At 37.5% G+C, this 13,679-nt stretch overlaps 1 protein-coding gene across 1 annotated transcript in view; it reads right to left on the bottom strand.

Moving 5' to 3' along the window:
• LOC135111818 (uncharacterized) overlaps nucleotides 1-13,679 on the bottom strand; it is a 78,366-nt gene that overhangs the window by 50,750 nt on the left and 13,937 nt on the right. The window contains exons 3-4 of the mRNA XM_064025527.1: nucleotides 11,192-11,229; nucleotides 8,126-8,303 (exon numbers count right to left, since the gene is read on the bottom strand). Coding sequence (XP_063881597.1) covers nucleotides 8,126-8,303; nucleotides 11,192-11,229 — 216 coding nt within the window. The remainder of the gene's footprint in view (nucleotides 1-8,125; nucleotides 8,304-11,191; nucleotides 11,230-13,679) is intronic.

Genomic DNA, 13,679 nt, shown 5'->3' with positions numbered 1-13,679 from the left:
TTATTTCTCATCTTCCTTCCTCTCCCTCTCCCTCCCTTTTCCTTCCTTCCTTTTATCTTGGTGTTCATCTTTGTTCCTCTCCCTCTCTTCCTTCCATCCTTCTGTTCTTCTTTCTCTTTTTATTCATTCTCCCTCCTTTGCTTCCATCTCTCTATTCCTCTCTCTTTTCCTTTCCCTATCTTTCTTCCTCTCCCCTGTCTATCTTTCTCCCATTCTCTCCGTTTCTCTCTCTCTCTTACTCTCCCTCCCTACCTTCATTCATTCATTCATTCATTCCTCTATGTTATGTTCATCTCTGTTCATCTCTCTCTCTCTCTCTCTCTCTCTCTCTCTCTCTCTCTCTCTCTCTCTCTCTCTCTCTCTCTCTCGTTTCCTTCCTTCCTCTATCCTATGTCTCCTATGTCTATCTCTGTCCATCTCTCTTTCCTCCTCCGTTTATCTCTCTTCCTCTCCCTAATTCTCTATATCCATCTCTCCCTCCCTTTATTTCTCTTCATCTCGCTCTCTTTTTTTTTTTTCCTCTACTCTGTTAATCTCTCTTTCCCTTCCTCTCTCTTGACCTCTTCCATCACCATCTATTTTTCAGGGACCTGGAGTTTTATCACGATTATTTTCAAGCCACTGAGATGATTAGTAAGGTTTTCTTACCCCAATGACGGTGCAGAATCCTCTTTAAACTGCCACTACTAAAGGTATAAGCGCCGTGTCCAATCATTTCTCGCAAATAAAATCTTAACAACGCGTCGGACAAGGATGCTATTTCGGCAGTGGATGTTTAAGACTACGACCTAATCGGCAAAAATATGTTTTGGTGTCATATGTGAATAACGAAGGGAATACTGTGGATAAATATAGGGTAAACTTAGCTCAGATTTACAGGCACTGGTAGCGAGACTAGGTGTCGTCATTATGGATATACCCGCCCCTTATATTTACGTTACGTAATTCATTTTGAAAATCGAGAGAAGAAAAACACCCAGACTGGAATGCACTACATATTCTGACTTGCCATATACTTTAACTAATACCTGGAATATAAAAAAAAAAATTACCGAACTCAGTAACAATAACGAAATATCCAAAAAAACAATCTGCAACTTTTATGAACGGGGCCACAAAAAGGGCATAATATCGCGAAAGAAAACATAGCCAGACTAGATTCCATTACGTATTCTGAATGCAAAAAAAAATTTATTTGCCAGATTAATAAAGAAAACAAATTCCTCGTCGTATAAAGAAAATAATTTTTCAGATAGAATGATGGACTTATTTCAAATTAAGTCAAATTAAATACCAAAACAATCCTAAGCGAGATAATAAGAAAAAATCAAATAAATAAAATGACGAATTTATTTTTTAGAGAAACAAAAACACAGGTACACTAGGTTTTATTATATACTATCACTTTTTATACTTTTCTTATAAGAAACAAACTAAATATCAAAACAATGCCAACACCATCAATAAACAAAAAAAATAAGGATACAGAGTCGAAATGTTGTTTCTCCTCTTCTCCATACCTTCTGCTTTTCTTCCTTCCCCGTCATACTCTTCCTCTCTCCTCCACCTCTTTTTTTCCCCGTCCTTCTCCTCCCAGTTCTAGAAAACCTCAGAAAACACGAGAAAAAAAAAAAAAAACCCTAGATATTGACAGGGAGGGACGGGAAATTCTTACCTTAGCCGCGGCGAAGACGGACAGGGCTTCACGGGGCTCGGCGCCAAGGATACCCGTGTGTGTGTGTGTGTGTGTGTGTGTGTGTGTGTGTGCGTGTGCGTGCGCGCGCGCGCAAGGCAAAAAAAAGACAGAACTGCTGGTTGGATGGGTGAATACTCTTAGGTCATAGTTAAACGTATCATCGCCGGCACGAAAGGATGAGTGGGCGGGGTGTCTAACATGACGACACCCACTAGTCTCACTACCAGTGACTTTAAAATTTACCCTAAATTTACTCTTATAATTGCCTCCGTTATCACATGTGACACCAAAGCATATTTTCGTCAATTAGGTCTGGGTTTCAAACATTCACTGCCAAAATAACATCCTTGTCCGACGCTTTATTAAGATTTTATTTGAGAAAAGCGATAGACACGGAACCTCAAACATTTAGTAGAAACATGAAAACATCCTTGTAAACCCCAATAACTGCCACTGGAACCCATCAAAAGTATAAGAGATAAAGGAATATGTCATTAAAAGATTTGTCAGATTCTCATAACGTGTTTTATCACAATGGTGATGTAGAATCCTTGTTAAACTACCGCTAGGTATATAAAAACACCCTTGTAAACCCTAATAGATTCCACTATACCCTGTTAAAAGTACAGCAGGTAAGGCAGCAAAAAGTCTGAGAATACTGCAATATGTCTTTCTTTGTTCCTTGTCACAGGTGTTCTAATAACATCTAGAACATCGTCTCTTCACTCTCAGACGCTCAGAAGTAAAATCGGAGCAGGTGTTGGTGTGAGTGTGGAGTCAAAGAGCGTCCGGGCAGCGGCTGTGTTCCCCTGGGCGAGGCAGCGGGGGGTCGCCCAACATGGAGTGAAATTATACCGCTATTTCGTTTTTTTATGCTCTTTCCCCGCACTCTCTCTCTCTCTCTCTCTCTCTCTCTCTCTCTCTCTCTCTCTCTCTCTCTCTCTCTCTTTATGGCAAGGATAATTACGCTGCTCTATAATCCTAGACATGAATGCAGCTGCGGTCTGATCATTTAAAGTTTACGACACTTTTTACGCAATTAAAGACACTTCCAGGTGGGTGTTATGGCCGCAGGTGAAGACTTTTTTATTTTTTTCCTCTTTTTTTTTCTCGCTGCCGGACAAGTATGCGATGTGTTACGGGCATAAAAATATATCCGGGTCTCGTTGCAGGAGAGGAGACAAGTAGACTAAAGGCGGAGTGTTTATGCTCTGATACCGCGAGGACTAGGTAGCGAAAGGAAGACGAGGGAAGTGAAAGAGAGAAGCATGAGAACAGAGGTTGTTTGTATCACTTGATAGAGAATGGATGACGAAGGAAGGGAAGGAAGATGTGAGCAGGAAGAAAATGACTTTAACATTTCCTTCTGGTATAAAAAAAAATAAAAAGGAGAGAAAAGAAGAAAAGAGAAGAGATCTGTGATTGCTGGTAACACTTAATAGCAGGTGACGAAAGAGGAAAGGAGAGAGAAATTAGAAGAGATAAAAGTGCCGTATGACATTTCCTTCAGGTAAAAAAAAAAAAAAAAAGGAAGAGAAGGAAAAAAGAAAACGTAGAAAACTTCATAGCGGGAGGATGACGAAGAAAGAAAAGGAAAGAGTAGTAAGGAAAGGGACATAACATTTCCTTTGGCTCAAAAAAAAAAAAAAAAAAAAAGCGACGAGACGGTAAAAGAAGAAAACGTCACAGGCAATTGTGTGTATCATTCCCCTGTTTATATTTTGGTTCCGTAATTGGAAGATGAAGACGGAGGGGCGGTAATAATGATAAGGATGATGGTGATAATGACGAGAGGGCGGTCGCTCCTGCAGAAGATAGGATAATGTACAGCCACCGTGCCCAAATTGCTTTAATCCTAACAGCCTCATTACCAAGAATTAACCGCCACTCACGTCACTGAAATAAAAGTGTTAAAAGGAAGAATAGTTTTATACATGGATATATTTTTCTGGTTATTTTTGTTGTGGTATCCTCAAGATAATATATATTTAATGTTTCCTCCTTCTGTCTAATAATTTCTTCTCTTTTCTCCCTCCCAAACCTTCACTGGATATCCGCTCTTCTCTTCTCGTCTGCTACGTCCTCCTCCTCCTCCTCCTCCTCCTCCTCCTGTTCTAATTCCATTATTGTGGAGGGGAATGGAAGGCTGGAAGGAGAGCCAACCATAGCACACTGTAAATTAGCTTAACTCTAAATTATTGACGTCCGCCACCACCACCACCACCACTACCACTGCCGCCGCCGCCGCCGCCGCCGCCGCTATCCCCACCTCCCCCAGCCCCCGGACACTCGCACCTCAGCCTCCAGTAAATCTTAGATGGTATTTAACCTATACTAGAATAATAACAAAAGTACTACTAAAACTGCAAGAGGAATTCTATGTTCGTTAACTCTTTTTTTTAATAGTTCACTATATATTGCAACTGTGCATGTTTGTATAGATCAAATCTCTGAACAATAAAAAAAAAAAAATAGTAAAAGCATATATGTAAATATAACCTAATTCAACGTAACGCAACGTAGGCTGACCTTACATTATCTAACCTAACATAATACAGGGTAATATAATGAGCAAATTCTTTTTGTCAACAAGTCTTACATATTAATAAAGGTGTTAACTGATTCACACACACACACACACACACACACACAGATCCAGAAGGATAATGATTGATGACTGTGTGTGTGTGTGTGTGTGTGTGTGTGTGTTTAGTGCCGAACGAAGTACATGTCATTAATCTAACAAATGAATTAATATATTAAATAATAATAAAAAAATATGTAATATATATATATATATATATATATATATATATATATATATATATATATATATATATATATATATATATATATATATATATATATATATATATATATATATAAAATCCGTTACAGGGCGAAGGGAAGAAAACAACAACAACAACAACTACTGCTACTACTACAGCAACAACAGCAATAATAACAAAAACAACAACAACAACAGAAGAGGAGGAGGAGAAGGAAGCCCACCATGACACTCACCATCTCGTCCTCAACCAACAAAACTATTCAGGAAGCAAAACGGGAACCTGGTGATCGTCTATATCACACAAAACCAAAGTTATTCGTGCTGACTAACTTTTCTTAGTAAAACCCATGGGGTCTAGAACGAGTGGCAGCATTAGTCACAGTGACTAACATAATGTTAGTCAATTTGTGACTAACTGAGCACTCAACCTGAGTATGGTCTTACTCAAATATATCTGACTAATGCCTTCGTACTGTTCACTGCTTCTACTAACCACATTAGTAAAGTGGATCATAGGTTAGTCAATTAAATGACTAATTAGTTAGTCTTTCTTAGGCAGATGATGAATCATTAGTACCTTTAATACTAGCAGCTAGCTACTTCTGTCTCAAGGTTAGGGAAAGAATAGGTAATAAATTCAATATATTCATATACAATTAAATGTTCCCTCCATTTCATTGCATTAAAAAAAATAAATAAATAAAAAAATAAACACTAATTTTTATCATCTATAGTATAATATGCTTTTCACTTGAACATTTAACAGAAAACTCCCCTCAAAACTGTAATGATATATAAAACAGTTGTAAAAAATAAACTCCATTAGTAACACTTCATCCTAGCATGAGAAAAAAAAAAAAGCAACACAAAAACAACCTGTTTTGACAAGCCATTAAGTAAATAAGACACATTTGTGAGTATTAATCACTAAAACTTGCAATGTGGAAAAGAAAGTAAGCATCTCTTAAGATATGAATATTAAACCTTCCTCCCATTCATAAACTAAAGGAAAAAATATGTAAGTAAAGTTAACATAAATTAAATGTAAGGAGTTACAGACCCTGTAAAGAATAATTAATTAGTCCACTGCTAATCATTATATCACAGTACTTTTAAGAAACTTAGGGAAACAACCAGTGCAAAAATAGACATTTAACCTTATTTGTACAAGCTTTTAACACAGATCATATCCATACGTCACCATTAATCCTTTAAAGCCACACAAAAATAGAAAATGAGTATTTCTATGGGATATACTAACTAAACAAATCTACAGAAATGCTCAGAACAGTAATAAAGAAGCTTCACGTATCACTTGCAATAACAGAGAAATAAAAAAAAAAAGTAAAAAAATGCATAAAAAATAAATAAAAATATATGCATCATATGGTACATGAGGAATACTTCCCAATTTGGAGAGAGAGAGAGAGAGAGAGAGAGAGAGAGAGAGAGAGAGAGAGAGAGAGAGAGAGAGAGAGAGAGAGAGAGAGTGTCTACTCTCCATTCATTATATATATATATATATATATATATATATATATATATATATATATATATATATATATATATATATATATATATATATATATATATATATATATATATATATATATATATATATATATATATATATAGAACATAAGATAACAATTCAGTAAGATTTCATGAATACTGGATTGGGGGGAAGGGGAAGTACAAGTATTTTCTTTTCCTTTTAGAAAACTTATTAACATAATGTTATGTATTCATTTCACTGATTAATCTTTAACTAGTAATTGACTAGTGTGTGTGTGTGTGTGTGTGTGTGTGTGTGTGTGTGTGTGTGTGTGTGTGTGTGTGTGTGTGTGTGTGTGTGTGTGTGACAGAGAGAGAGAGAGAGAGAGAGAGAGAGAGAGAGAGAGAGAGAGAGAGAGAGAGAGAGAGAGAGAGAGAGAGAGAGAGAGAGAGAGAGAGAGAGAGAGGGGCATTATGTGTGGAGTTGAATATATTTGGAAGCAGATTTATGCATTTTTGTAGCTCAATTCTGTCTTTACTTCATTGAGTTTTACAAGTAGAGATCTTGTTTTTGAAGTGTTACCTTTGTCATACTTGATACCTAAGAGATGGGATGTTGTGAAACGGAGGAAATGTTCAAAATTTTTTGGGTGTTCAATATTAAACACAAAGCCCTGCTACCAATGAGACTACAGCCATAGAAATACATGTTGGTTCAGCTACAGGTGCACCATCAAATACACACTAGACTGCCCTGTTCTTAGTTCTTTTTCTGGTACCTTAAGGAAGAAATAATAGTGTAAACATTAATAACATTTTGACATTAAAATAAAATTTATATGTAAATGTATATCTTAAGGTGATAATATATTCTGAAATTTCAATATATACACACCACTCTAAAATCAAAGGTACTGAAATTTAACCTTAGTAAAAATGGAATCTTTCCTTTCTCCAAGCAGGTGAAGTAACCCCAATATAACTATGCAAGCATCTGGTGCAAATAAATAAATATATAAATAAATATGATAATAAGTAAATCAAATAAACAAAAGAAAATTAACTGTGTAAGGAAAAAGTGAAGATATGGTCACATCCAACAGGACAGTCCACTAATTTGAGTACCAATCTTTTAAAAGTCTCCTGTAATTATTGCTTTATCACATAAGAATGAACAAAAATAAAGCTCCTCGATGGTTCTACTAATTATATGAATGACAAGCATTTTGATTGAATGCTCAGAACGACCAGTATACTAATGATTTTTGTCCTTTGTGTCACAGCAGCAAATCTTTTGTACGAGTATGCGGTTATGTTTTTTATTTGAGACACTATTTGGGTAATATCATAATACAATAATGCTTTGTCTAGCAAGTCCTCGTAAGAATATGATGAGTACTGATCGAAAAAAAAAAAAAGAAAGAAAAAAAAGAAAACCCCAGCCGAACCTACATGCCCCGACATAACGCACTGATGTTCCGAACTCCCGATTCTTCTCATCATATCCACCAAAACAGTGTGAGAAGTCCTGAACTTCATCACAACCATGGAAGAAACCTTTATCAGACTGTTTGCACTTGCGCTACTGCCGGCAAAGGTGACTCCAAGAATTCTATCTCCACACGAATTAATGACCTGTCTTATTGGACTGCAAGGGAAGAGGATGCAGCTAACATTTCTAAAAAGATTGATAATATTTACATTTTAAATTTCAAATTGGACAGCCTATTGGGTTTATTTACACTAGAAATAATGTCTTTCCTTACGAGAGAGAGAGAGAGAGAGAGAGAGAGAGAGAGAGAGAGAGAGAGAGAGAGAGAGGAGAGAGAGAGAGAGATGCTTTACACCTATTAAAATCTTTAACATCACTTATGCTGCAAACAATTATTTAGCCATAGCACTCAGCCAAAAATTTGATAGAAGAGCAGGAATTTAACAATTAAATTAGTACCTTTATAGAAATTGGTGCAAGCATTACAGTTAGATAGGTCATGCTTAATACAATGTTTGGTTTTTGCATGCAGCATAGTTTCATGAATACTAGGCTTATAAAAGTGAAAGATGCATTGCTAATGATGAAAAGATACATATATTAAATTGCTACCAGCTACTGAAATGAACAAGTTGAACTAGACTTTACTCACATTGACTTTCATCGTGGTCATAGAGTTCAAGTAAGGTTTCCATATACAGAGGAACTGCTTTTCTTTTTCTGAGAATGGCAATTATTGGGAGCCTATATTTCTCCAGCCCTTTCAAAACTGCTACTCTTGGGTCTGGTTCATCCGCTTGTGGTTCTAATCTCAGGAACTCCTTGATTATCTGTAAAGATATAAGCATCAAATAATTATAAGTGAAGGTTACAGAGATGAGCATCTGCAATAACTGTACTTAGTTATGAGTGCTTATCTCCCGTCACTGAGGCCTTTGAGCCTGAGAGGGAGAATGGAAGCACCGGTAGTTAAATATCAATTACCTACTATAAAATATAAATAGCTATATACATTATAGCCCTACAAATAAAGTTGACAATTAGTAACAATATGTAGCAAAATCCATAAAGTGTACATATATACACACTTACGCCATCAAAAGTCTGAATCCACGGGTAAAAGTTCAGGATTTCTGCTACAAGAATGTTCCCATTGATTATTTTTTTGCGTCTCTCAGAGAGTGTCAACTGCATGAGGCGTTCAGCCTGAGGAAAATCATTTTCGGCCCATTTACTCTTGTAGCGGTTAGGTTAGGTTAGATTAAGTTACGTATAGGTAATTTTGTGCAAGAATCTCAATGAGACTATTTTAGAGAGAATCCTACAGTTAGTTTTGGAGCTACAGCCTAGTGTCCATACAGGCTGGCGGACGACTCCTTCCAGACTTCAGGAATATGCATTCTGGCCCTTCACAAGAACTGACATCAGATCCCGGTATGAACACAGGCGGTGCATCCCATGTTCTTTTATCCCTCTTCTCATTGCCTTCCCATTATATATATATATATATATATATATATATATATATATATATATATATATATATATATATATATATATATATATATATATATATATAACACTCAACATCCCTATATGCAACAAAACTTACCAAAACACACTCAAAATACACTCAAAACATCCAAAACACAACCAAAACACATCATAACACCCTAAAATACCCACTACACTCACCTAAACACAACCAAATATTGAATATTTACTCAAAACACCCCGTAACATCTAAAAACATCCAAATAACCCCACCCCAACCACGCTAAATTTATCCAAAACACACTCAAAGCACCCCAATATACCTAAAACTCATCCAAACACACTCAAAAGATTTAAAACACCCAAAATACACTACAACACCCCAAAACTCATCAAAAACACCCAAAACACATCAAAACATCCAAAACACACTTAAAGCAACACTCAACACCACAAACACGCCACAAACACACCCTTAAAGATCCAAAACTACTTGCACACAATCAAATACACCTCAAAAGACCTGACACACACACCCAAACTCACTGAAACACTTAAAACAGAAAATAAATCCAAAACAAACTCACTACACCTCAATATACCCCCAAACACACCCATAACACACAAAAACATCCCACAATATACTCAAAACACCCCACACGACTCAAACCACTTACAGTATAACTAAAAACATCCTAAACCACATTTAAAACACTCAAAATTCACCCAAAACACAATGATAACAGCAAATATACTCCCAAAACACACCTAAACACACTCTAAACACCCCACAACATTCTTACATACATCCTAAACACATAAAACACCCAAAACACACCAAATATTACAGAGAACTGCAGCGCAGCAAGGGAAACTAAGCTAAATATTGTTTACCTGTTTTGCCTCCTCCTCCATTTCTTTTTATTTCTTCCTTCTCCTCTTTCATTTCTCTTATTTTCTTCCTTCTACTACAACTATCTACACGCCTGACTTTAGAAACAGCTGGAAACACTTGGAAAACACTGGAAATTACGGTAAATATTGAGGAGACACTGGAGCAGACCGAGTCCCGAATCCTTGATGACGTCACAGGCGAGGTGCCGGCGCCCCGCTGCCATACGTACGTAACGTATTTAATTTCGAAATTGACCCATAGAAAAAATGAAGCTAGGCTCGAATGCATTATATATTCTGACTTGACAATTACTTTAATTTATATTCACAATATCAAAACACCTCCAGTCTCAGTAGTTATAAAGAAATATTATGTGAAATATGGAAAAAGTGTTGGAAATTTTGACACCATTAAAAACACTGAAAAGTCCACCTATTCCACTTTACACTGGTAAAAAAACATTTTAAAAAATCTGAACTATTTTTTAAAATAATGCACACTTAGTTACAAGCTACAATAAAAAAATAAAGAAGCTAAAAAATGACAAAATCACCACTTTCAACGAAACAATAAGCCTATTCAAATTCCACATACTTAACTCAACAGGAACGCAACATACTTTAAAAATCATAAACGATTTTTTGAAGCAATAAAATCTTCATTAAAGCCTCAAATAAAAAAGCCAAAAACCAGGCTGGATAAATTTCACCGTACAAACTGCCCCTTATTTACATAAAAAACAACTCCAAATTCAGCACATTTACTTAACTGAAGCAAGAAAAACACTTCAAAAGCAACGAAATATTTTTAGAAACCATAAAATCTTACTATACAAGCCAAATAAATTAATTCAGAAAAATTTAAAAAAATATTGGAACCAACAAGCCGGAACAGGTGCCAGTCCATCATGGCGGCCCTCGGCGGCGACCTCAGTGGGGGGGCCGGCGGCCATGTTGCCTTATTTATTCCTATATAACACCAAAACCAGGCAATGACGGATATATCTGACCAGCGGATATGAAGGCTAGACATGTGGATCCATCTTGTGATATGTTAGGCTTACAATAAGTGAGAGACGAGGCAAATAATGGCTAATAACACAGCTGAAGGCTTGTTTACATATTGGCGAACATTAAATATTTGAATAAATTTCCAACTCTTTCCAGACTCAGACGTAAACAAAACCTAAATATAAATAATTAACCCCTGAAAAAACTAAATAACGAATAATGAATCCTAAATAAACAAATACAAGACACTACAGGGAGGATTAGGGTGTTGTGAAGGCAGTAAGGCTGACTGAGGAGAGACTGGCCCCACTGGACTCACCTTACGTACTCGTGCCTCTCTGGTGATGCTTGACGGTGCTTGGTGCAGGAAGAAGGTGTCGGGAAGACGGAAACACTGGTTAATAGAGCGTGTAGGGCAAGATTGACCAGTGCTGACCAAAACACTGCAGCCAGCCAACCGCTCGCCGTGGTAACTCCCCAGCGCCACCTGTCACTGATCCAACACCCACCCACACCCACACACCCACACACACAAAAGTTGACATGCTATCAAATAATATGTCAAATAATATAAATATCCTCACTTCCTGACTCTCCTTTTCCCACTCCACCCCCGATAAGTGATTATGAACGCAATCTTCACTCAGTGCGGCACCGTGTCACCGCAGCAAACACGAACCAGGGCAGAATAGGCTCAACTGAAATGCTCCTACTCTCACTCTCTCTCTCTCTCTCTCTCTCTCTCTCTCTCTCTCTCTCTCTCTCTCTCTCCTCACTACTGTTTTTCAAAGCTATAAAGATGATTATCAGGGTTTTCAATGGTGTTTCTCCTGTTATTAATGTAGAAATGTTGTTAATCTGTCACTAAAACCGTAAAAATACCCTTGAAGACCTGTGCAACTACTGACAGAGAGAGAGAGAGAGAGAGAGAGATAACTAGCAATAACACTCACACACACATACACACACCAGTGCATTTATAAACCTTCAAATTTCCTGCACTTCTTCAATGCCTAGGAAGGAGGGAGCGCGAGAGGTAAGACGAGATATCCTACAAAGCCTAACATTTTCCCAAATATTATAGGACGGAGGGCAGATTTTCCTTTATGTTTTACTGACGTTCTACAAAAAAATAAATAACTAAATTACCATCGAACAAAGAAACAAGGGACAAAACATAAATAAACAATAGAAAAAATATTAAAACAGAAGAAAAACAACCACCAAAGAAATAAACTAACAGGAATGTCACGTACAGATGTGTGTGTGTGTGTGTGTGTGTGTGTGTGTGTGTAGGGAAGGACAGTAGAGGCATCGAAGCGTCTCATCTCATCCTACCTCATCCCTGTCCCCTCACACACCTGTTCCCTGATGTCGTGGTTGCCTCATTCCCCTCGATCTCCTTCACCCACCACTGCTCAAGGGTAAGCCAGCCATCGCAAGGTCAGTGACAGATCCTCACGTCCTCACGTCCCACCACTACCACCACCACCACTACCACCACGCTTCTCCTCCAACAAGGTTACACCAAAAACATCAACGTGGTCGCGAATTTTTAAATACGTTTGTTGGATTGACGTAAAATATCAGGTGATGATTTTAGGCTTATACTGGCTTATGATAGATAAAGTAACACATATATAGAAGATACAGAGTAGGATGCTACCAGTTAATCCTCCAATTTTCGATTATTCTTTTCAACCTTGCTTTTTGGCCAGTGTCCCTCTTACATAAGGGAATAAATAAATAAATAAACTAACCTACGAGTATAGCATCAAGGATCAAGGGAATTTCGCAGATGCATAAGGAACTAATACAGAGTTTTCATACACACTATATACCTATCAATAAGACGCACATACATAACAGCGAGTATCATTATTGACAAAAAAGGAACAGGGGCAATGGTGACTCACAAGCAACACTCACAAGTAATAAGCAAAGACAAAGGCGCAGATGGTGGTGCTTCAGGTGAAGGGCAAGTCTGACCGCTCCTGACGTGTTATCTGGTCACAGTTTGGCTCAAAGACACAACCCTGGTCACAGATGTTTTATACAGTAAGTAAACAGCGGTCATAAAGTAATATACTCGTATTGAACCCAAGACTGCACATGAGCGGTAATGAGCCTAACTGTCTCTAATTGGTGGACAGAGTTTAGCGCCTTTGTGTGTTTTACAACACACAAATGGCCTCACACTAATGATTTAACACTTTTTTCTTATTTATTTATCCACTTTACATCTTTATATCTATTACTTTATTATCTTTATATCTACATTGAGACGTCTTGATGTGTTTTACTATACGAAGGACTCTCCTGAACTAGACGAGGTCATACTTTGATGTATAATTTGGAAATCAGCTATTTTTTTCTATTAAGACACACGCAATTAAACGCTGATTTCCGGACGTGTCACTTGCGATCATACCACGTACTCTCGTGGCCTTGCAATGCGCGGCTGCTTAACGGGATGCACGTTCTCTACTTATGATACAAGTTATTTCCGAAACGTGTCATTTTTTTTTTTCCCCTACGTCCACTCAGAGGTCAAGCATACGCAGCTCATTGGCCCTTCCTTCTGCCTCCATCTTTCACTTTGTCCTCCAAAACCGTGGGGAGGGTACAGTGTCGCCCCACACACTCGCCACTCACTTTTCCTGCCTTTCTTACACTCTCGGGCGCCAGCAAGGCCTAGTACCTTTATATATATATATACTCAAGTCCCGTTTTTCTATATCCTAACTCCTCCTCCTCCTCCTCCTCCTCCTCCTCCTGTCCCTCTGTCCATCAGGTTATCCAGTTTT

Source organism: Scylla paramamosain, chromosome 22, assembly GCF_035594125.1.
Source record: "Scylla paramamosain isolate STU-SP2022 chromosome 22, ASM3559412v1, whole genome shotgun sequence".
Taxonomy (NCBI): Eukaryota; Metazoa; Arthropoda; class Malacostraca; order Decapoda; family Portunidae; genus Scylla; species Scylla paramamosain.
Note: the sequence above shows the minus strand (reverse complement) of the source record. Positions and strands in the feature narration are given on the sequence as shown.